Source organism: Artemia franciscana, chromosome 1 (genome assembly GCF_032884065.1).
Source record: "Artemia franciscana chromosome 1, ASM3288406v1, whole genome shotgun sequence".
Classification (NCBI taxonomy): Eukaryota; Metazoa; Arthropoda; class Branchiopoda; order Anostraca; family Artemiidae; genus Artemia; species Artemia franciscana.
In genome coordinates this window covers 46128656-46153816 of record NC_088863.1, presented here as the reverse complement: position 1 = coordinate 46153816, position 25161 = coordinate 46128656, and the positions used below count along the sequence as shown (strand labels likewise).

Sequence of the window (25161 nt, the reverse complement as noted above, 5' to 3'; positions counted from 1 at the left end):
TTACTACTATTACAATTACTGCTACAACACAAGCTAAGGGTATTAAGGTGAAGCGTTCAAGGGCTATTTAGGCGGTTTAGGCGGACATTGGACTAAAACAATTCAAACTATGAATAGATAGATTTTTTTAAATGTAACTTTTATCTTCTCCAAAATGTCAAGCTTCTCATGGTTCATCTCTAATCCTTTGTCTTTTGGCAGTCATTTCTTTCAGCATAGTAGAACGGCCCATTAACAATGTGTCCATTGATATTTGGTATATGAACCCACTACAATTATGCAATTTCACCTTTATACTTTAAAACTAAATGTTGATTTAGAACTAAATCAAAAGGCACTGTGTATGTTGTTGCCAATAAGATACCTCAGCTATATCTCGAGTGGAAACATTCAAAGTTACATCTATTACTACTTCTGCTCTTACAATTTGAATAAAACAAACGAGTGTAAGTATTTCCAGGTTGTCAAAAAAGATAGATAGCATATTTTCGGAATGGTATTAATTTCTATTATTCAGGTCAACTTGAGGTGATATAAAACTAAATTACGCAATACTATGTGCGTCAGGATTGAAAATCGTTAAAAAAGCTTATCCAAAGTAAAAATAGTAAGCAAAACTATGCCTAAATAGAAAAACTAAATAGAAAAACCGAAAAGATACAAAACATTATTTTTCCCCATTAAAAAACTATATTAATAAAAACAGAGTTTCTGAAAACTGTGATAACAAATTTTTCAAAGAAAAATAGAAATCCATGAAACCAAAAACGAGCAGAAATAAAGTCAAGAAATCTTCCAAGTGTAAAACTGCCAAATATCACCATAAATGAATAAATGAAGCCCAAAAAGAACAGAAATTACAATAAATAACCAAGTCAATCTGATAACGAGCAAAATTTAACACGAGTAGGGTTGAAAAACCCATGCCTTCTTAAAAAGAGAACATAATTTCCACTTTAGTAAAAGCCACCAATTACCATAGACTGTTAGTTTAATATATATATATATATATATATATATATATATATATATATATATATATATATATATATATATATATATATATATATATATATATATATATATATATATATATATATATATATATATATATAAATAAGTTGTCTGTCTGTCTGTGGATCAGGTGACGTCATGTTTCTGTGTTGACTGACGTCATGAAATTAGTTGTCGTCATTTTTGCTTTGACGGTAACGTCATTAACGGTATTTGAACGCAAAACCGCGCAGTTAGATGAAAATCCACCTGGACAGCGAGAGTCAAAACATATCAAAACTGAAAATGATAGCGATGATGATTGGGTTTGGGATTTTGACTTGGATAAGGTCATCAATGCCTACCAGATTTAAGTTAAAAAAACAAAGGTTCGTCGATATGTACTTCATAGTGACGCTGAACAATAAAGAAGAAAAAGAAAACTGAAAAAAGAAAAAAGGTAAAAAACTAAAAAAAAACTAAAAAGAAAAAACACTCAAAGAGAAATTACAGACCGGGACACAAATGACGACCGAGACAGAGGGAATATAAGTGACGACCGGGAACCTCAAAGAGAAATTACAGACTGGGACACCCGGACACAAATCACGACCGGGACACAGGGAATATAAATGACGACCGGGACACAGGGACACAACTACAACGGGGACGCCGGGGGCACAGGCGGGATATATAAATGACGACCGGGACACAGGGATTGTTCGAATAGAAATTACAGACCGGGACACCGGGACACAGGGAATATAAATGACGACCGGGACACTCAAAGAGAATTTACAAACTGGGACACCGGGACACAAATGACGACCGGGACACAGGAAATATAAATGACGACCGGGACACAGGGACACATCATTAGAATAATGAGGTATAGATCTGAATACGGATTGTTTTTCCCATGGACAATTATATGTTGCATGTTCAAGAGTCAGTAAACCTGACAATCTATTTATATGCACAGACAATGGGACAGCGAAGAATGTTGTATATTCGCATGTTTTACGTAGTTAAAAACATATATTTATATCTATCTCTATTCACAGGTGGGACACAGGGACACAACTACAATGGCGCGTAACTAATATGGCGCGTAACGACTTACGCGCGCGGGGGGCTTGGGGGGGGCGCGAAGCGCCCCACCAACTAGGTGTTGGGGTGGCGCGAAGCGCCACCCCAACAGCTAGTATATATATATATATACATATATATATATATATATATATATATATATATATATATATATATATACATATATATATATATATATATATATATATATATATATATATATATATATATATGAAGTCTTAATTATTTTTTATTTATTAAAGTCAATAAAGTGAAAACAAATTTTGTATATCTCTATATGTTAAGTCTTTGTTTCTGATGGCACTTTTTAACTTTTCTTTTCTTCAAAATGTCAAGCTTGTCACGGCTCATCTCTAATTCTTTGTCTTTTGGCCAAAAATCACTTGCCTCAACAAATGCTGTTTCTTTGATAAAAGCAATTTGATTTGAAGTTCTGTTAGCATCTTGAATAGATCAGCTTTCCACCGTGACGAGGCCATGCAGGAGGATACATCAGAGGAAGACCAGGGACGGAATTCCTACTCAACCTAACTTCCACGGGCTTAGGAGAGGGCTACATCTTTCTCATTCAGTCCTCTCCAGAAGTATTTCTACTGCATCCTGAATAATTATTCTTTGCCCCAAAGCCAATTCATTCCTAGTTTGTATTAATTCTATAATTTTCTGTCCCAAAACCAGTCTTGTCCAACGAGGAATCGAGCATTTCTTCGGTCATCCAGCTCTGAAAATCTGAAAAAAACCAGTGAGCCTGTAATGAAAAATCTCTGTTTACTTGCTCTTAATCCTGCCTTCCAGAATTTATTCCCCTCAAGCCATGTGTCTCTGTACTTACAAATTTTGGCGAAAGAAATTGCTTTCCGATTTCAGCATGTGACTTCGCAAGTTCAGCTCTTTTTTTTTTTATTATCGGTATAATTAGATCTAATGAGTTTTCAATGCAGCTTGCTATATAAGTATCTTCAGCGGAAAGTGTTTTATACTTGACCCTGCAAAAAGTGCAATCCTTTTGATTCCGTTCACATTGAAGGACACGAGTTTAGCAGAATACATGATTGCTTGGCAGTTTTCGGCTTAATGAATACCTCGCTACAAATACTACAAGACAGATGAATTTGACATGGCAAGTTGTCCCTTCTTTAAAATATCAAAATGGGAAAGTAAATTTGCATAGTAAATTTGTATAGGTAAATTCGTATACAGTTCGAAACTTGGAGTATGTAATGATTGCAGCTACTCCCTCAGTTCGTTCAGACCTCGGTCTGGCCGTTACTGTGGGGCGTGCTTAGAACTTGGTTTCCGCTGAGATCCGGCAGTCACGAATACTTGGCTCCTTTAAAAGACAGATGAAAAGTTTCTTATTAAAAGTTTCTTATGGTTTAATTTTTTGAGGAGGTGGGGGTGCTATTTTTTTGCTGTTGGATCCTCGATGACGCATATAATTTCAAATGGTATTTTATTGTTGGGTGATGTGAGGGTTGCTGTTTTTTGGGGACTGCCGGTGAGTTGATTTCTTTTCCTTATAGATTTATATTTAGATATTGTTTAGTATGTTTATGCCAAGCTTTATCATTCTTTATTTATCCTACGTCGTTTCCCAAATAACAGGCCATTGAGCACTTTGGGATATTGTTTTTGTTATTGTTATTTTATGGAAATAATTGGAACTTGAAGTTCAAGTCTCAGTTTCGGATGGTGCTTTCTATATTTAACTCTATTTACCTCCATTTTGACATGAATGTTATAAGTCCTTTATTATAAATGAAACTTTGACCATTTTCAGAATCCTTTATAACTAGTAAACGACTTCATTGGTAATAACTATATGGTTTTAAATATGATGATCAAAGTTTCAATATTTATGATGTTTTTTTATTACAAAAGGCGCTAAATACTACAGCTTCCTTTTAATTTGGCCTTTATACAGTTCTCTACTCTAGTCACTACTCCAATAGTGAAGACGAAAAAAGAAAATAAGCCTTCTCCGAAAATTTGATAAATTTCTGTGAGCCTGATCGGTAAAATATATGTTTCTTTTCTCTCAATTTGGCCTACTTGAGTTTATTAAATTAAAGTAATGAATGCAATTTCGAATGTTGACACAAGGAATTACTTTTCGATATCAGTGCGTGACTAAGCAAAATCATCTCTTTGATTTTTTTTTCATCATCAGTATAAATAAACCCAAAGAATTTTTCAATACATCTTGCTATCACCTATTTTCTTGGAATTTGACGATCAAAAATCATCAAATTATTATCGTTTTCCATATCTATATATATATAAAAATAAGTTGTTTTTGTGTCGAACAACGTCATGTTTGTGTGTCGACTGACGTCATGTTTGTCGACTGGTGTCATTACAAGGATTGAGCATTATGCCGTCATGAAGTTGTTTGTCGACTGACATCATGTTTGTTATGACGTCAAAGGCTTTGTATATGACGTCATTATAAGTATATAAGAAGGCATTTCAAAGAGAAATTTTTAATATAGATCTTAAAATAACATAAGAACCTACAATGGCAGAAGAAACAGCCGAGGAAGCTGCTCAAAGAGCTAATGCCAAAAGGCTTGCGGCTAATACAGAAAGGAAGAAAAGAAAGCGTGCTGAGGAATCACAACAACAGCGTGAAAACAGGCTTGCAGATAATAGGGAAAGTATGAAAAGAAAGCGTGCCGTGGAATCACAACATCAAAGAGAAATTTTTAATATAGATCTTAAAATGAGAGAGGAAACTACAATGGCAAAAGAAACAGCCGAGGAAGCTGCTCAAAGAGCTAATGCCAAAAGGCTTGCGGCTAATAGAGAAAGTAAGAAAAGAAAGCGTGCTGAGGAATCAAAACAATATGGCAATCGAATAGATGCCTACTGATACGCAACTATCAACGAAGTGGCAATCGTTATGGTCGGTGATTTGTATATGACGTCAAAGGCTTTGTACATGACGTCATTATAAGTATATAAGAAGGCGTTTCAAAGAGAAGATTTTATTAAACTCATTGATGCTACGATGCCCTACAATATCCCATCATTTTTTGGGATGGAACCGACGGCTATCACTTTAATATTAAATTGATAAATCCAGCCACTAACAAAGAAATGGATAAGAAATGCAGCACAATAAAATATTATGCCTATAGATTAATGATTCGTCATTTATTACATTTACATATAATCCATCTTGGGGTCGATAAAACAGCTTTTACATCCTGGACAATCGCCGGTTCATAGACTTGACATTACTGCCCGTGTCTTCCGGCAAAAGTTGCTCTCCTTCATCTCCTACAGAGCTATGGGAGAAATACAAATCGCAAATGGCCGAGAATATACTCCACCGAATACGGCTAGAAAGGTCAGATATGACCTTGGACTTTACAACAGAAATTTATAACTGCACTTTAGATATGATTGAAGATTTGTGCTTATCTATTGCAAACAAACTTCTCACGCATTTGGGAATGCCTTCACCTATTCGTACTGCTTCTATTTCTACATGTGTAGAATGGGATCGTGAACAAAGCTACAACACAATTGATCTATTGTCGTATGTTACAGACCGGGACACTGGGACACAAGGAATATAAATGACAACCGGGACACTCAAAGAGAAATTACAGACCGGGACACCGGGACACAAATGACAAGCAGGAAACAGGGAATATAAATGACGACCGGGACACTCAAAGAGAAACTACAGACCGAGACACATGGACACAAATGACGACCGGGACACAGGGAATATAAATGACAACCGGGACACAGGGACATAACTACAACGGGGACGCCGGAAGGGCACATGGGGGATATATAAATGACGACAGGGACACAGGGAATATTCGATTAGGAATTACCATTAACAAAGCCCAAGGGCAATCATTACAAAAAAGCGGTATAGATCTGAATACAGATTGTTTTCCCATGGACAATTATACGTTGTATGTTCAAGAGTCGGTAAACCTGACAATCTATTTATATGCACAGACAATAAGACAGCGAAGAATGTTGTATATTCGCAAGTTTTGCGCAGTTAAAAACATATATATATATATATATATATATATATATATATATATATATATATATATATATATATATATATATATATATATATATATATATATATATATATATATATATATATATATATATATATATATATCTATATTCACAGGTGGGACACAGGGACACAACTACAATGGCGCGTAACTAATATTGCGCGTAACGACTTACGCGCGCGGGGGGGGGCTTGAGGGATGGCACGAAGCGCCACACCAACAGCTAGTATCTTATATTAATTACCTTTTTCTGTGTACTTTTGAATTTGCCCCCCACTCCATAAGAAATAAATCCCGCACACGTGTTTGGGATACTCAGTCCAACCTTCAGACTCAGGTGAGTTTTATACTCACACTTTCTTTTGGGAAATGACGGCTTATTTTTTTATGACATCTGAAATAAACTGAATTGGAAAGGGGTTACATCCAAGACCGTATTCAGAGAGAGAGGGGGGTGAGTCCCTTCTTGGTTATATCACTTGGTTAAAATTATCCAACCACTGGCGTGAAGTGAGGCTCTGACAGTTACCGATTTTTGTTTTGGCAGACAGATGTCACGTCACTCGATGAACAAACTGACTTCAAATGGGTCAATATTAGGTTCGCTCCTATTCCGGATCACATTTGAAAAAGTAATTTACCCAGTCGGCCAAATTGTGCATAAAACAAGTAAGGGTTTCCAGCTTATTACCTAAGCTGAGACCTTAGAGAGTACTTTGCGTCCAGCAGGACCTAAGGGGCGTTATTTGTCCCTCAGATCCACCGCTGCTACGACGTCTTCCCTGAGGGGTTGTATGCGTATATTTTAATTTTATGATGATTCCTCTGGCAAGTCCGATTGAGCGTATTCTTTGGTCTTTCCCTTAGTAACGTTTCCACTAGCTATCAATGAGGATGGATTTGGATATTTGGTCACTTTTCATGCTACATGTTCTGGGTACTATTCACTGTTGGTACTATACACACTGATAAACATTATTTTCTATGGCTATATGCCTTAGGTGGGTGTCCATGCGAGTTTTTTCTTTTTTTTTAGAAAGACATTCCTGCATATTTGCTTACAATCAGGTGTTTTAGGCCGAATCCATATAGTGGTGTCAATTTGACGTTTCCACTTGACAAAAAGTAGCCATCATTGTCGTCGTCGTCAGCCAGCAATGGTCAGTTGACCATACCATTCTCGCTTTTTCTCGCCAACTATTTTCTAGCTAACATTTCAAAGAAGCGTAATATTTTTGTGGAAAAATCAGAAAATATAACTTCGGAAACAAGGGTAGGAATTTTTGGGGATTGTTTGTGGATCGAAGAGGCCATCAAAGCATTAAAAAAAATAAAAAGTTTAAGTCGTCCCAAACCATAAGTTTGCATTCCTGCAATACTTTACCTATCCCAGATGATTTGGAAATGTTGCACGTGGGATTTTCTGTAGGTTGCAGATTAGGATTTTATCTTTTTTCACTTTTTTTGCAGGTAGTTTTTCAGCAGGTAGTTGTATACGTTCTGAAATTGAGTCTACTGGGAGTTTTCCGTTTCCAATTGCCAGCAATTGATCTGAAAATGTTTGACCAGAGTCATCGTTTTGCAATCGGACACGCATATTTGTAGTTAATTTTAATATTTTGACGTCTGCCCATAAATTAGAATTTTTCAGGCAAGCATTCATTTCGTCTGCAGGAGTTAAACTACGTAAAAATTGTGAATATACAACATTCTTGGCTTTCCCATTGTCTGTGCATATACAAAGCTGTATGTACTAATAATGACGTCATATGCAAACGCTCTTTTTACAAACAAACAAACATGCATACACACAACTCGTTTTTATATAGATAGATAGATAGATAGATAGATACAATACAAATTAACTGCGTAAAACTTGCGAATATACAACATTCTTCGCTGTCCAATTGTCGCTGCATATAAATAGATTGTCAGGTTTACCGACCCTCGAACATGCAACGTACAATTGTCCATGGGAAAAACTATCAGTATTAAGATCTATACCACATTTTTCTAATGATTGACCTTGAGCTTTGTTAATGGTGATTGCAAATGCTAATCGAATTGAGAATTGCAATCTTTTAAATTGAAAAGGCAGATCCGTTGGAATCATGGGAATGCGAGGAATAAGAACAGCCTCACCCTCAAAAGCCCCTGTCAAGATTTCGGCCTCTATTAGGTTTTCCATTGTTTTTTTTTTTACGGCAAGTCGCGTGCCATTGCAAAGCTTTGGTGGGTTGATATTTCTTAAAAGTATTATTGGTACGCCTATTTTTAGTTGTAGCACGTGTGGTGGAAACCCTGAAAGATCCACGGAATTTAAAAATTCAGATGGATAATTAACCGCTTCATTTGGTTCCAAAACTGTGTCGACTGACTTGTAAAGGACTGCCTGGTCTCGAATCTTGGTCAAAACAATATTGTTGATTTCGTGGACGTCTATATTTTTGGGTGCAAGAATCGCTCTTTCACTTAGCCATTTATTTTTTTATAATTTTTTAGAATATTCGGTAATGTTTGCCTGAAATCTCCCGCAAGCAATATTAATGTGCTGCCAAAGGGTTTCGACTTGCCTCTCAAATCTTTCAAGCATTGATCCAGAGCCTCGAGCGATTTTTTGTGTGCCATTGTGCACTCATCCCAAATAATAAGTTTGCATTGCTGCAATACTTTACCCATCCCAGATGATTTGGAAATATTGCACGTGGGAGTTTCTGTAGAATGCATATTCAGAGCCAATTTCAAAGCGGAATGAGCAGTTCTTCCACCAGGCAGCAATGTTGCGGCTACTGGCGCATCCAAAAAGAAAATTTCTCCAACGTTGTTATCCAACGTTATCCAACGTTGTTATCCCAAAACCTAGTTGGTGGGGCGCTTTGCGCCCCCCCAAGCCCCCCTGCGCGCGTAAGTCGTTACGCGCCATATTAGTTACGCGCCATTGTAGTTGTGTCCCTGTGTCCCACCTGTGAATATAGATAGATTTATATATGTGTTTCAAACTACGTAAAAATTGAGAAATATACAACATTCTTGGCTTTCCCTTTGTCTGTCCATATACAAAGCCGTATGTACTAATAATGACGTCATACGCAAACGCTCTTTTTACAAACAAACAAACATGCATACACACAACTCGTTTTTATATAGATAGATAGATAGATAGATACAATACAAATTAACTGCGTAAAACTTGCGAATATACAACATTCTTCGCTGTCCAATTGTCGCTGCATATAAATAAATTGTCAGGTTTACCGACCTTCGAACATGCAACGTACAATTGTCCATGGGAAAAACAATCAGTATTGAGATCTATACCACATTTTTCTAATGATTGACCTTGAGCTTTGCTAATGGTGATTGCAAATGCTAATCGAATTGGGAATTGCAATCTTTTAAATTGAAAAGGCAGATCCGTTGGAATCATGGGAATGCGAGGAATAAGAACAGCCTCACCCTCAAAAGGCCCTGTCAAGATTGTGGCCTCTGTTAGGTTTTCCATTTTTTTTTTTACGGCAAGTCGCGTGCCATTGCAAAGCTTTGGTGGGTTGATATTTCTTAAAAGTATTATTGGTACGCCTATTTTTAGTTGTAGCACGTGTGGTGGAAACCCTGAAAGATCCACGGAATTTAAAAATTCAGATGGATAATTAACCGCTTCATTTGGTTCCAAAACTGTGTCGACTGACTTGTAAAGGACTGCCTGGTCTCGAATCTTGGTCAAAACAATATTGTTGATTTCGTGGACGTCTATATTTTTGGGTGCGAGAATCGCTCTTTCACTTAGCCATTTATTATTTTTATAATTTTTTAGAATATTCGGAAATACTTTTTCAATCAATTCATTTTTGGACGTCACTAAATTACAGAAATCAGCAGGTAGTTGTATACGTCCTGAAATTGAGTCTACTGGGAGCTTTCCGTTTCCCATTGCCAGCAATTGATCTGAAAATGTTTGACCAGAGTCATCGTTTTGCAATCGGACACGCATATTTGTAGTTAATTTTAATGTTTTTACGTGTGCCCATAAATTAGAATTTTTCAGGCAAGCATTCATTTCGTCTGCAGGAGTTGATCTAGGTAATATAGGTAATGTTTGCCTGAAATCTCCCGCAAGCAATATTAATGTGCTGCCAAAGGGTTTCGACTTCCCTCGCAAATCTTTCAAGCATTGATCCAGAGCCTCGAGCGATTTTTTGTGTGCCATTGTGCACTCATCCCAAATAATAAGTTTGCATTGCTGCAATACTTTACCCATCCCAGATGATTTGGAAATATTGCACGTGGGAGTTTCTGTAGAATGCAAGTTCAGAGGCAATTTCAAAGCGGAATGAGCAGTTCTTCCACCAGGCAGCAATGTTGCGGCTATTCCGGACGACGCAATTGCCAACGCTATATCATTTTTTGATCGAATTGATGCCAGAATCAGTTTTATCACAAACGTTTTACCAGTACTTCCTGGCGCATCCAAAAAGAAAATTTCACCAACTTTATTATCGACACAATGCATTATCGTATCATAAATGTCTTTTTGTTCCGACGTTAACTTGGAAGTGTTATTTTGTACATACGACAATAGATCACTCGTACTGTAACTTTGTTCACGATCCAGTTCTACACATGTCGAAACAGCAGCGATACGGTTAGGTGAAGGCATTCCCAAATCCTGAAGAGGTTTGTTTGCCATACGTACGCACAAATCTTCTATAACAACTAAAGTGTAGTTATAAATTTCTGATGTAAAATCAAAAGTCATATCTGACGTCTCTAACTGTTTTCGATGGAGTATATCTTCGGACATTTTTGACTTATATTTTCCCCATAACTCTGTAGGAGCTGATGGAGAGCAAGTTGTTAAAATGATGCCAAACAATGCACGAATTTGACTTGGGGTTGACGTTTCGCACGCGTCATTGATGCAGTTATCCCAGTGTTGGTCATTCTCCAATAAATTCAGAGCTTGGCATGCACTACGGTAAGTGTCATGTATAGTACCATTTACAGTCCTCAAATACTCAAAGGATGTCGGACCGGGCACATTCACCAAAAGCAGGCGTAGAAAGAAGCATTCATGTTGATTGGGGTGAACGGTGTAGAGTCTTCCTATCGTGGTATCTTTGAAGATGGTAGGTTGGCCGTCGACTGACTTACCCTGTTTTCGACGTTCAAATACTTTATTTTTAGTATTCCACGTGTAATACGAAGGCACTTCAGTATACAGCAGTTTTTTTGCAAAAGAATCATTTTTGCAAAGCGAAAAAAAAAGCGGTTAACTTTGTATCCGGTGGATTCAGGGCTCTTTGTTGCACGTTGGGTTCCGAGAAATAAACACGTTGACCATTCTGTAAATGTACCGCTAAGTGAACAACAGCTGGACTACGTTCATGTATCGGAAATGAAAGAATTTGCCAAACAGCTTCATTACTGCTTATGTATCTTCCAGCCTGATATTGTACGATTTCGTCGAAATCTTTGATTTCGGGCTGCAAGCCAAAAACTGCCATGTCACTGCCTTTGTTGACGTATTTACATATGTATTTGATTGCCTTTACGGAGTTACAGTATTCAACGTTTATGTGTGCATTAAATGTTTTTGATAATAATGGGGAATATGGAACAACCCACTGGTTATCTACTTCGATGGTGGTACCGTTACGCTTCTTTATTATTGCTGTTTTACCGCCATCTTCAGTAGATCTTCTTCTATTTTGTGGGTAACCATCATTGCCAGTAATTGTGTTTGATACTAAAAGTCGAGGATATTGCTTTGTGCACCTTCCTTTGGCCATGCATGGTAAATTTTCGTTCAGTGCACCGCAAGGTCCATGTATCATATTTTTTACAATAATATCATGTAAACCCTTATCGACATTTTTATCAGGTATTTCAGCGGAAATCACATCATCAATTTCGTTCGAAGTAATTTTTTTATGTAGCCAGATTAGTATATGTGCGTGCGGCAAACCTCGTTTTTGCCATTCCACTGAGTACATCCAGCATCGCACTGACCCAAACACTTCAAGTTTTACTATGTAGTTTATCAGTGATTTCAACTTTTGCCGGAAAACACGGGCCGTAATGTCATGCCTATGAACCGCCGATTGTCCTTGAAGTAAAAGCTGCAGTATCTCGTCCCAAGATTGATTACATGTAAATGTAATAAATAAATCTGGACGACCATAGAGACGAACATACGCAATAGCATCTTGAGCATATTCATGCATATGACGGGGACTGCCAGCATATGACGAAGGTAAAATTGTTAATCTTCCAACGTTTGTGTTATTACCGTCATTTATAACTGCATCTCGCAAATGAATGTATTGTTCAGAGCGGAGCTTGGTCTGATTCAGGCGGATATATAGCAAACGTTCTGATTCAATTTTAGCATACATATCAACGACAAATTGGTGAAACAATTCACGGCATTTTAAAATATAATTTTCTTCATCCTGCCGAATCATTAGTCTATAGGAATAATAATGCATTGCACTGCATTTCTTATTCATTTCTTTGTTAGTGGCTGGATTCATCAATTTAATATTAAAGTGATAGCCGTCGGCTCCATCCCAAAAAATGATAGGATATTGTAGGGCATCGTAGCATCGATGAGTTTCTTCAATTCTTAACAACTGAGCGTTTCGCTTATGAAGAAGAATATTTCGAGGTAAAAACTGATCACCGACCATAACGATTGCCACTTCGTCGATAGTTGGAGCATTGTATCTACGCACATGTTGGCCAGGAGGCGTTTTGTCAGCGGAAATAACAATTTTATGCGTATCAGTAGGCATCAAATCGATGGCTGTTTTGAACAGACGCACTAAATTATTATTTTCGTGGAAAAGATGTTGCAATTGGGAAACGATTGTCCTTTCAACGTTTGGAGAAATTTCGTAACGTGCATTCAATTCAGAATTTCTATCACTGATGAAGTACAATTGTAAAAATTTATGATTCTCGCCTGAGAATGGTAGAAGGGACCCTGCTCTATGATAAATTTGCCCTTTTACTTTGAAAGTAGACATAAATTGATCTGGATTTTCGATTTGGGCTCCAAACGACGTCATTTGGAAACATGAGTTGTATTTTCTGATTTGTGACAAAAAACGATTAGATTCTGACGTAGTTCCCGTAAGGAAAGTCTTCAATGGCTCTGGTGGTGCAGCCAATAGAGGAAGTTTAACTTTTCCTGAGGCGCAACACATTCCCATTGTTTCACCATTGAATTTCAAGGCCTTGCAATAGGGACAAATTTTAGACATTGTCCCGATTTGAACACATCTACTCAAGCTATAATCATCGACTGGGTTGTACCTGAATGCCAGGCGATAACTTTTAGGTTGCTCTGATTCCTCGGCACGCTTTCTTTTCTTACTTTCTCTATCAGCAGCAAGCCTGATTTCTTGCTGTTCTTGTGATTCCTCGGCACGCTTTCTTTTCTTACTTTCTCTATCAGCAGCAAGCCTGATTTCTTGCTGTTCTTGTAATTCCTCGGCACGCCTTCTTTTTTCACTTTCTCTTTTAGCAACAAGTCTGCTTCTGCGTTGCTCTGGTAGTTCCTCGGCACGCTTTCTGTTCTTTCTTTCTCTATCAGCCTCAAGCCTGTTTCCTTGCTGTTCTTTTGATTCCTCGGCACGCTTTCTGTTCTTTCTTTCTCTATCAGCCTCAAGCCTGTTTCCTTGCTGTTCTTTTGATTCCTCGGCACGCTTTCTGTTCTTTCTTTCTCTATCAGCCTCAAGCCTGTTTCCTTGCTGTTCTTTTGATTCCTCGGCACGCTTTCTTTTCTGACTTTCTCTATCAGCAGCAAGTTTTTTGGCATAGACTCTTTGAGCATCTTCATCGGCTTCTGCCATTGTAAGTTCATCGGTCATTTTAAACTTAAACATTAATAGATTTCTACGTGAACATATGTCTTAAATATCTTGAATGACGTCACCGTCGAAGAAAAATGACGACAACTAATTTCATGACGTCAGTCAACACAGAAACATGACGTCACCTGACAGACAGACAGACAACTTATTTTTATATATATACTAGCTGTTGGGGTGGCGCTTCGCGCCACCCCAACACCTAGTTGGTGGGGGCGCTTCACGCCCCCCCCAAGCCCCCCCGCGCGCGTAAGTCGTTACGCGCCATAATAGTTACGCGCCATTGTAGTTGTGTCCCTATGTCCCACCTGTGAATATAGATATATATATATATATGGTTTTAACTACGTAAAACTTGCGAATATACAACATTCTTTGCTGTCCCATTGTCTTTGCATATAAATAGATTGTCAGGTTATCCCCCTGTTTCCCCCGGTGTCCCCGTTGTAGTTGTGTCCCTGTGTCCCGGTCGTCATTTATATTCCCTGTGTCCCGGGTCCCGGTCATCATTTGTATCCCGGTGTCCCGGTCTGTATATACATTCGTTTTTTAGTTTTGTTTTTCTCCTTTATTTTTTTCCTTTTTTTTTCTTTTTTAGCTTATTTAGATTTTTAGATTTTTTAGTTTTTTTTATTAGTTTTTAGTTTTTATTTCTTTTTAGTTTTTTTGTCCCGGTCGTCATTTATATCCCCCTGTTTCCCCCGGTGTCCTCGTTGTAGTTGTGTCCCTGTGTCCCGGTCGTTATTTATATTCCCTGTGTCCCGGTCGTCATTTGTATCCCGGTGTACCGGTCTGTATATACATTCGTTTTTTAGTTTTGTTTTTCTCCTTTATTTTTTTCCTTTTTTTTTCTTTTTTAGTTTATTTAGATTTTTAGATTTTTTAGTTTTTTTATTAGTTTTTAGTTTTTTTTTCTTTTTAGTTTTTTTGTAGTTTTTACCTTCTTTTTAGTTTTGTTAATTTTTTTTTTTTACTTGTGTCTTGGTCGTCATTTATACTCCCTGTGTCCCGGTGCTTTGTTGATTGCTAATCGAACATTCCTTTTGTCCTGGTCGCTTTCTCTTTGAGTGTCGTCATTTATTTTTTTCTTTTTTAGTTCTTTTAGTTTTTACCTTTTTTAGTTTTTTTTTAGTTTTTAGTTTTTTTAGTTTTTTACCTTTTTTTAGTTTTTTTAGTTTTTTAGCTTTTTTATTTTTTTTATTAGTTTTTAGTTTTTTTGTAGTTTTTGCCTTTTTTTTAGTTTTTTTAGTTTTTTAGCTTTTTTATTAGTTTTTAGTTTTTTTTGTAGTTTTTGCCTTTTTTTAGTTTTTTCAGTTTTGACGTCACCTGATCCAGTTTTTTCAGGTGACGTCACCTGATCCACGATCCACAGATCCACAGACAACTTATTTTTATATATATAGATAGTTTTTTTTTTTTTACTTATGTCCTGGTCGTCATTTATACTCCCTGTGTCCCGGTGCTTTGTTGATTGCTAATCGAACATTCCTTTTGTCCTGGTCGCTTTCTCTTTGAGTGTCGTCATTTATTAGTTTTTTCCTTTTTTTTTAGTTTTTTATTGGTTTTTACCTTTATTTTAGCTTATTTTTCAGTTTTTTCCTTTTTTTTAGTTTTTTTTTATTTTTTATTTTTTTTAGTTTTTTACCTTTTTTTAGTTTTTTTAGTTTTTTTAGTTTTTTAGCTTTTTTACTTTTTTTATTAGTTTTTAGTTTTTTTTTGTAGTTTTTGCCTTTTTTTAGTTTTTTCAGTTTTTTTTTTAGTTTTTTATTGGTTTTTACCTTTATAGTTTTTTTAGTTTTTTAGCTTTTTTATTTTTTTTATTAGTTTTTAGTTTTTTTTGTAGTTTTTGCCTTTTTTTAGTTTTTTCAGTTTTGACGTCACCTAATCCAGTTTTTTCAGGTGACGTCACCTGACACATCCATCCATCCACAGACAACTTATTTTTATATATATAGATATATATATATATACTAGCTGTTGGGGTGGCGCTTCGCGCCACCCCAACACCTAGTTGGTGGGGGCGCTTCGCGCCCCCCCCCAAGCCCCCCCGCGCGCGTAAGTCGTTACGCGCCATAATAGTTACGCGCCATTGTAGTTGTGTCCCTATGTCCCACCTGTGAATATAGATATATATATATATATATGGTTTTAACTACGTAAAACTTGCGAATATACAACATTCTTTGCTGTCCCATTGTCTTTGCATATAAATAGATTGTCAGGTTATCCCCCTGTTTCCCCCGGTGTCCCCGTTGTAGTTGTGTCCCTGTGTCCCGGTCGTCATTTATATTCCCTGTGTCCCGCGTCCCGGTCATCATTTGTATCCCGGTGTCCCGGTCTGTATATACATTCGTTTTTTAGTTTTGTTTTTCTCCTTTATTTTTTTCCTTTTTTTTTCTTTTTTAGCTTATTTAGATTTTTAGATTTTTTAGTTTTTTTTATTAGTTTTTAGTTTTTATTTCTTTTTAGTTTTTTTGTCCCGGTCGTCATTTATATCCCCCTGTTTCCCCCGGTGTCCCCGTTGTAGTTGTGTCCCTGTGTCCCGGTCGTTATTTATATTCCCTGTGTCCCGGTCGTCATTTGTATCCCGGTGTACCGGTCTGTATATACATTCGTTTTTTAGTTTTGTTTTTCTCCTTTATTTTTTTCCTTTTTTTTTCTTTTTTAGTTTATTTAGATTTTTAGATTTTTTAGTTTTTTTATTAGTTTTTAGTTTTTTTTTCTTTTTAGTTTTTTTGTAGTTTTTACCTTCTTTTTAGTTTTGTTAATTTTTTTTTTTACTTGTGTCCTGGTCGTCATTTATACTCCCTGTGTCCCGGTGCTTTGTTGATTGCTAATCGAACATTCCTTTTGTCCTGGTCGCTTTCTCTTTGAGTGTCGTCATTTATTTTTTTCTTTTTTAGTTCTTTTAGTTTTTACCTTTTTTAGTTTTTTTTTAGTTTTTAGTTTTTTTAGTTTTTTACCTTTTTTTAGTTTTTTTAGTTTTTTAGCTTTTTTATTTTTTTTATTAGTTTTTAGTTTTTTTGTAGTTTTTGCCTTTTTTTTTAGTTTTTTGTCCTGGTCGCTTTCTCTTTGAGTGTCGTCATTTATTAGTTTTTTCCTTTTTTTTTTTAGTTTTTTATTGGTTTTTACCTTTATTTTAGCTTATTTTTCAGTTTTTTCCTTTTTTTTAGTTTTTTTTTTATTTTTTATTTTTTTTAGTTTTTTACCTTTTTTTAGTTTTTTTAGTTTTTTTAGTTTTTTAGCTTTTTTACTTTTTTTATTAGTTTTTAGTTTTTTTTGTAGTTTTTGCCTTTTTTTAGTTTTTTCAGTTTTTTTTTTTAGTTTTTTATTGGTTTTTACCTTTATAGTTTTTTTAGTTTTTTAGCTTTTTTATTTTTTTATTAGTTTTTAGTTTTTTTTGTAGTTTTTGCCTTTTTTTAGTTTTTTCAGTTTTGACGTCACCTAATCCAGTTTTTTCAGGTGACGTCACCTGACACATCCATCCACACATCCATCCATCCATCCATCCACAGACAACTTATTTTTATATATATAGATATATATATATATATATATATATATATATATATATATATATATATATATATATACATATATATATATATATATATATATATATATATATATATATATATATATATATATATATATATATATCTTCTATCTATATAAAAATAAGTTGTTTGTCTGTCTGTCGAGTGACGTCATTATAAGGATTGAGCTGCATTTCGTCATGAAGTTAGTTGTCGTCATGTTTGTTATGACGACGTCATGTTTGTCAACTGATGAAACTACAGACCGGAACACCGGGACACAAATGACGACCAGGACACCAGGAAACAGGGAATATAAATGACGACCGGGACACTCAAAGAGAAATTACAGACAGGGACATCGGGACACAAATAACGACCGAATCTATCTATATATATAAAAACTACCGTTGGGGGACATATAAATAGATTGTCAGGTTTACCGACTCTTGAACATGCAACATAAAAAAAACTAAAAACTGAAAAACAAAAAAAACTAAAAAAAGGAAAAAAACTGAAAAATAAAGGAGGATAAACATATATATATATATATATATATACTAGCTGTTGGGGTGGCGCTTCGCGCCACCCCAACACCTAGTTGGTGGGGGCGCTTTGCGCCCCCCCCAAGCCCCCCCGCGCGCGTAAGTCGTTACGCGCCATAATAGTTACGCGCCATTGTAGTTGTGTCCCTATGTCCCACCTGTGAATATAGATATATATATATATATATGGTTTTAACTACGTAAAACTTGCGAATATACAACATTCTTTGCTGTCCCATTGTCTTTGCATATAAATAGATTGTCAGGTTATCCCCCTGTTTCCCCCGGTGTCCCCGTTGTAGTTGTGTCCCTGTGTCCCGGTCGTCATTTATAATTCCCTGTGTCCCGGGTCCCGGTCATCATTTGTATCCCGGTGTCCCGGTCTGTATATACATTCGTTTTTTAGTTTTGTTTTTCTCCTTTATTTTTTCCTTTTTTTTTCTTTTTTAGCTTATTTAGATTTTTAGATTTTTTAGTTTTTTTTATTAGTTTTTAGTTTTTATTTCTTTTTAGTTTTTTTGTCCCGGTCGTCATTTATATCCCCCTGTTTCCCCCGGTGTCCCCGTTGTAGTTGTGTCCCTGTGTCCCGGTCGTTATTTATATTCCCTGTGTCCCGGTCGTCATTTGTATCCCGGTGTACCGGTCTGTATATACATTCGTTTTTAGTTTTGTTTTTCTCCTTTATTTTTTTCCTTTTTTTTTTCTTTTTTAGTTTATTTAGATTTTTAGATTTTTTAGTTTTTTTATTAGTTTTTAGTTTTTTTTTCTTTTTAGTTTTTTTGTAGTTTTTACCTTCTTTTTAGTTTTGTTAATTTTTTTTTTTACTTGTGTCCTGGTCGTCATTTATACTCCCTGTGTCCCGGTGCTTTGTTGATTGCTAATCGAACATTCCTTTTGTCCTGGTCGCTTTCTCTTTGAGTGTCGTCATTTATTTTTTTCTTTTTTAGTTCTTTTAGTTTTTACCTTTTTTAGTTTTTTTTTAGTTTTTAGTTTTTTTAGTTTTTTACCTTTTTTAGTTTTTTTAGTTTTTTAGCTTTTTTATTTTTTTTATTAGTTTTTAGTTTTTTTGTAGTTTTTGCCTTTTTTTTTAGTTTTTTGTCCTGGTCGCTTTCTCTTTGAGTGTCGTCATTTATTAGTTTTTTCCTTTTTTTTTTAGTTTTTTATTGGTTTTTACCTTTATTTTAGCTTATTTTTCAGTTTTTTTCCTTTTTTTTAGTTTTTTTTTATTTTTATTTTTTTTAGTTTTTTTACCTTTTTTTAGTTTTTTTAGTTTTTTTAGTTTTTTAGCTTTTTTACTTTTTTTATTAGTTTTTAGTTTTTTTTTGTAGTTTTTGCTTTTTTTTAGTTTTTTCAGTTTTTTTTTTAGTTTTTTATTGGTTTTTACCTTTATAGTTTTTTTTAGTTTTTTAGCTTTTTTATTTTTTTTATTAGTTTTTAGTTTTTTTTGTAGTTTTTGCCTTTTTTTAGTTTTTTCAGTTTTGACGTCACCTAATCCAGTTTTTTCAGGTGACGTCACCTGACACATCCATCCACACATCCATCCACACATCCACAGACAGACAACTTATTTTTATATATATAGATATACTAGCTGTTGGGGTGGCGCTTCGCGCCACCCCAACACCTAGTTGGTGGGGGCGCTTCGCGCCCCCCCCAAGCCCCCCCGCGCGCGTAAGTCGTTACGCGCCATATTAGTTACGCGCCATATTAGTTACGCGCCATTGTAGTTGTGTCCCTGTGTCCCACCTGTGAATATAGATAGATTTATATATGTGTTTCAAACTACGTAAAAATTGCGAATATACAACATTCTTGGCTTTCCCATTGTCTGTCCATATACAAAGCCGTATGTACTAATAATGACGTCATATGCAAACGCTCTTTTTACAAACAAACAAACATGCATACACACAACTCGTTTTTATATAGATAGATAGATAGATAAATACAATACAAATTAACTACGTAAAACTTGTGAATATACAACAGTCTTCGCTGTCCCATTGTCTGTGCGTATAAATAGATTGTCAGGTTTACCGACCCTCAAAGATGCAACATACAATTGTACATTGGTAAAGCAATCTGTATTAAGATCTATACCGCATTTTTCTAGTGATTGCCCTTGAGCTTTGTTGATGGTGGTTGCAAATGCTAATCGAATTGGGAATTGCAATCTTTTAAATTGAAAAAGCAGATCCGTTGGAATCATGGGAATGCGAGGAATAAGAACAGCCTCACCCTCATAAGGCCCTGTCAAGATTGTGGCATCTATTAGGTTTTCCATTGTTTTTTTTTTACGGCAAGTCGCGTGCAATTGCAAAGCTTTGGTGGGTTGATATTTCTTAAAAGTATTATTGGTACGCCTATTTTTAGTTGTAGCAGGTGTGGTGGACACCCTGAAGGATCTATGGAATTTAAAAATTCAGATGGATAATTAACCGCTTCATTTGGTTCCGAAATACAAATTAACTGCGTAAAACTTGAGAATATACAACATTCTTCGCTGTCCAATTCTCGCTGCATATAAATAGATTGTCAGGTTTACCGACCCTCGAACATGCAACGTACAATTGTCCATGGGAAAAACAATCAGTATTAAGATCAATACCACATTTTTCTAATGATTGACCTTGAGCTTTGTTAATGGTGATTGCAAATGCTAATCGAATTGGGAATTGCAATCTTTTAAATTGAAAAGGCAGATCTGTTGGAATCATGGGAATGCGAGGAATAAGAACAGCCTCACACTCAAAAGGCCCTGTCAGGATTGTGGCCTCTATTAGGTTTTCCATTGTTTTTTTACGGCAAGTCGAGTGCCATTGCAAAGCTTTGGTGGGTTTATGTTACGTAACAATATTATTGGTACGCCTATTTTTAGTTGTAGCACATGTGGTGGAAACCCTGAAAGATCTATGGAATTTAAAAATTCAGATGGATAATTAACCGCTTCATTTGGTTCCAAAACTGTGTCGACTGACTTGTAAAGGACTGCCTGGTCTTGAATCTTGGTCAAAACAATATTGTTGATTTCGTGGACGTCTATATTTTTGGGTGCGAGAATCGCTCTTTCACTTAGCCATTTATTATTTTTATAATTTTTTAGAATATTCGGAAATACTTTTTCAATCAATTCATTTTTGGACGTCACTAAATTACAGAAATCAGCAGGTAGTTGTATACGTCCTGAAATTGAGTCTACTGGGAGCTTTCCGTTTCCCATTGCCAGCAATTGATCTGAAAATGTTTGACCAGAGTCATCGTTTTGCAATCGGACACGCATATTTGTAGTTAATTTTAATGTTTTTACGTGTGCCCATAAATTAGAATTTTTCAGGCAAGCATTCATTTCGTCTGCAGGAGTTGATCTAGGTATTATAGGTAATGTTTGCCTGAAATCTCCCGCAAGCAATATTAAGGTGCTGCCAAAGGGTATCGACTTCCCTCGCAAATCTTTCAAGCATTGATCCAGAGCCTCGAGCGATTTTTTGTGTGCCATTGTGCACTCATCCCAAATAATAAGTTTGCATTGCTGCAATACTTTACCCATCCCAGATGATTTGGAAATATTGCACGTGGGAGTTTCTGTAGAATGTAAGTTCAGAGGCAATTTCAAAGCGGAATGAGCAGTTCTTCCACCAGGCAGCAATGTTGCGGCTATTCCGGACGACGCAATTGCCAACGCTATATCATTTTTAGATCGAATTGATGCCAGAATCAGTTTTATCACAAGCGTTTTACCAGTACCTCCTGGCGCATCCAAAAAGAAAATTTCTCCAACGTTGTTATCGACACAATGCATTATCGTATCATAAATGTCTTTTTGTTCCGACGTTAACTTGGAAATGTTATTTTGTACATACGACAATAGATCACTCGTACTGTAACTTTGTTCACGATCCAATTCTACACATGTCAAAACAGCAGCGATACGGTTAGGTGAAGGCATTCCCAAATCCTGAAGAGGTTTGTTTGCCATACTTATGCAAAAATCTTCTATAACAACTAAAGTGTAGTTATAAATTTCTGGTGTAAAATCAAAAGTCATGTCTGACGTCTCTAACTGTTTTCGATGAAGTATATCTTCGGACATTTTTGACTTATATTTTTCCCATAAATCTGTAGGAGCTGATGGAGAGCAAGTTGTTAAAATGATGCCAAACAATGCACGAATTTGACTTGGGGTTGACGTTTCGCACGCGTCATTGATGCGGTTATCCCAGTGTTGGTCATCTGGATTTTCGATTTGGGCTCCAAACGACGTCATTTGGAAACATGAGTTGTATTGTCTGATTTTTGACAAAAAACGCTTAGATTCTGACGTAGTTCCAGTAAGGAAAGTCTTCAATGGCTCTGGTGGTGCAGCCAATAGAGGAAGTTTAACTTTTCCTGAGGCGCAACACATTCCCATTGTTTCACCATTGAATTTCAAGGCCTTGCAATAGGGACAAGGCACGCTTTCTTTTCTTACTTTCTCTATCAGCAGCAAGCCTGTTTCCCTGCTGGTCTTTTGATTCCTCGACACGCCTTCTTTTTTCACTTTCTCTTTTAGCAGCAAGTCTGCTTCTGCGTTGCTCTAGTAGTTCCTCGGCACGCCTTCTTTTTTCACTTTCTCTTTTAGCAGCAAGTCTGCTTCTGCGTTGCTCTGGTAGTTCCTCGGCATGCTTTCTGTTCTTTCTTTCTCTATCAGCCTCAAGCCTGTTTCCCTGCTGGTCTTTTGATTCCTCGGCACGCCTTCTTTTTTCACTTTCTCTTTTAGCAGCAAGTCTGCTTCTGCGTTGCTCTAGTAGTTCCTCGGCACGCCTTCTTTTTTCACTTTCTCTTTTAGCAGCAAGTCTGCTTTCGCGTTGCTCTGGTAGTTCCTCGGCACGCTTTCTTTTCTGACTTTCTCTATCAGCAGCAAGTTTTTTGGCATAGACTCTTTGAGCATCTTCATCAGTCATTATAAACTTAAGCATTAATAGAATTCTACGCGAACATACGTCTTATATAACTTGAATGACGTCACGCCTTCAAAGCAAAAATGATGGCAACTAATTTCATGACGTCAGCCGAAACATGACGGCGGACATATGTCTTATATAACTTGAATGACGTCACCTTCAAAGCAAAAATGATGGCAACTAATTTCATGACGTCAGCCGAAACATGACGTCACCTGATCCATCCACAGATCCACACACAGACAACTTATTTTTATATATATAGATACTAGCTGTTGGGGTGGCGCTTCGCGCCACCCCAACACCTAGTTGGTGGGGGCGCTTCGCCCCCCCCCCCCAAGCCCCCCCGCGCGCATAAGTCGTTACGCGCCATATTAGTTACGCGCCATTGTAGTTGTGTCCCTATGTCCCACCTGTGAATATAGATAGATATATATATATATATATATATATATATATATGTATATCTATATATGTTTTTAACTACGTAAAACTTGCGAATATACAACATTCTTTGCTGTCCCATTGTCTGTGCATATAAATAGATTTTCAGGTTTACCGACTCTTGAACATGCAACATATAATGGTCCATGGGAAAACAATCCGTATTCAGATCTATACCTCATGATTCTAATGATTGCCCTTGAGCTTTGTTGATGGTGATTGCTAATCGACCATTCCCTGAGTCGCCATCGTCATTTATATATCCCCCTGTGCACCCCGGCGTCCCCTTTGTAGTTATGTCCCTGTGTCCCGGTCGTCATTTATATTCCCTGTGTCCCGGTCGTCATTTGTGTCCCGGTGTTCCAGTCTGTGATTTCTCTTTGAGTGTCCCGGGCGTCATTTATATTCCTTGTGTCCCGGTCGTAATTTATATCCCCCTGTGCCCCCCGGCGTCCCCATTGTAGTTGTGTCCCTGTGTCCCGGTCGTCATTTATATTCCCTGTGTCCCGGTCGTCATTTGTATCCCGGTGTCCCGTTCTGTATATACATTCGTTTTTTAGTTTTGTTTTTCTCCTTTATTTTTTTCCTTTTTTCTTTTTTTTCTTTTTTAGTTTATTTAGATTTTTAGATTTTTTAGTTTTTTTATTAGTTTTTAGTTTTTTTGTAGTTTTTTACCATTTTTTTAGTTTTTTTAGTTTTTTTTTTTACTTATGTCCTGGTCGTCATTTATACTCCCTGTGTCCCGGTCGTCATTTGTGTCTCGGTGCTTTGTTGATTGCTAATTTATATTATATTTATATTTATATTTTTTATATTTATTAATATTTTTTTAGTTTTCTTTTTCTCTTATTTTTCAGTTTTTTCCTTTTTTTTAGTTTTTTCTTTTTTAGTTTTTAGTTTTTTTTTGTTTTTTACCTTTTTTTAGTTTTTTTAGTTTTTTTTAGTTTTTTAGCTTTTTAGTTTTTTTATTAGTTTTTAGTTTTTTTTTTAGTTTTTGCCTTTTTTTAGTTTTTTCAGTTTTTTTTAGTTTTTAGTTTTTTACCTTTTTTTTAGTTTTTTTTAGTTTTTTAGCTTTTTTAGTTTTTTTTCTTTTTAGTTTTTTTTGTAGTTTTTACCTTTTTTAGTTATTTTTCTTCTTTTGTATTAGTGTGAAATAATTCAGACGTCATATGCGGACAAACACGACGTCGCTCGACAGACAGACAGTTTTTTTATTTTTTTTAGTTTTTTTTTTTACTTATGTCCTGGTCGTCATTTATACTCCCTGTGTCCCGGTCGTCATTTGTGTCTCGGTGCTTTGTTGATTGCTAATTTATATTATATTTATATTTATATTTTTTATATTTATTAATATTTTTTTAGTTTTCTTTTTCTCTTATTTTTCAGTTTTTTCCTTTTTTTTAGTTTTTTCTTTTTTAGTTTTTAGTTTTTTTTTGTTTTTTTACCTTTTTTTAGTTTTTTTAGTTTTTTAGCTTTTTTAGTTTTTTTATTAGTTTTTAGTTTTTTTTTTAGTTTTTGCCTTTTTTTAGTTTTTTCAGTTTTTTTTAGTTTTTAGTTTTTTACCTTTTTTTAGTTTTTTTTTAGTTTTTTAGCTTTTTTAGTTTTTTTCTTTTTAGTTTTTTTTTGTAGTTTTTACCTTTTTTAGTTTTTTTCTTCTTTTGTAT

At 35.8% G+C, this 25161-nt stretch overlaps 2 protein-coding genes and 1 long non-coding RNA gene across 4 annotated transcripts in view; 2 read left to right on the top strand and 1 right to left on the bottom strand.

Moving 5' to 3' along the window:
• Nucleotides 1–25161, bottom strand: part of LOC136030462 (uncharacterized) — a 417595-nt gene that overhangs the window by 72156 nt on the left and 320278 nt on the right. Inside the window, exon 3 of one of the 2 annotated variants that reach the window (XM_065709478.1) lies at nucleotides 2325–2832. The exons of the other annotated variant lie outside the window; for it this stretch is intronic. Within the exon in view, the coding sequence (XP_065565550.1) occupies nucleotides 2815–2832 (18 nt within the window). The 3' untranslated portion in view covers nucleotides 2325–2814. Of the gene's footprint in view, nucleotides 1–2324; nucleotides 2833–25161 lie in introns of those variants that run through there. 2 annotated transcript variants of the gene reach the window in all.
• Nucleotides 1–25161, top strand: part of LOC136042387 (uncharacterized) — a 250361-nt gene that overhangs the window by 41107 nt on the left and 184093 nt on the right. The gene's annotated exons all lie outside the window — the stretch shown is intronic.
• Nucleotides 19560–25161, top strand: part of LOC136030498 (uncharacterized) — a 238872-nt gene continuing 233270 nt past the window's right edge. Inside the window, exon 1 of the long non-coding RNA XR_010618303.1 lies at nucleotides 19560–19619. This is a non-coding gene — a long non-coding RNA (uncharacterized LOC136030498). The remainder of the gene's footprint in view (nucleotides 19620–25161) is intronic.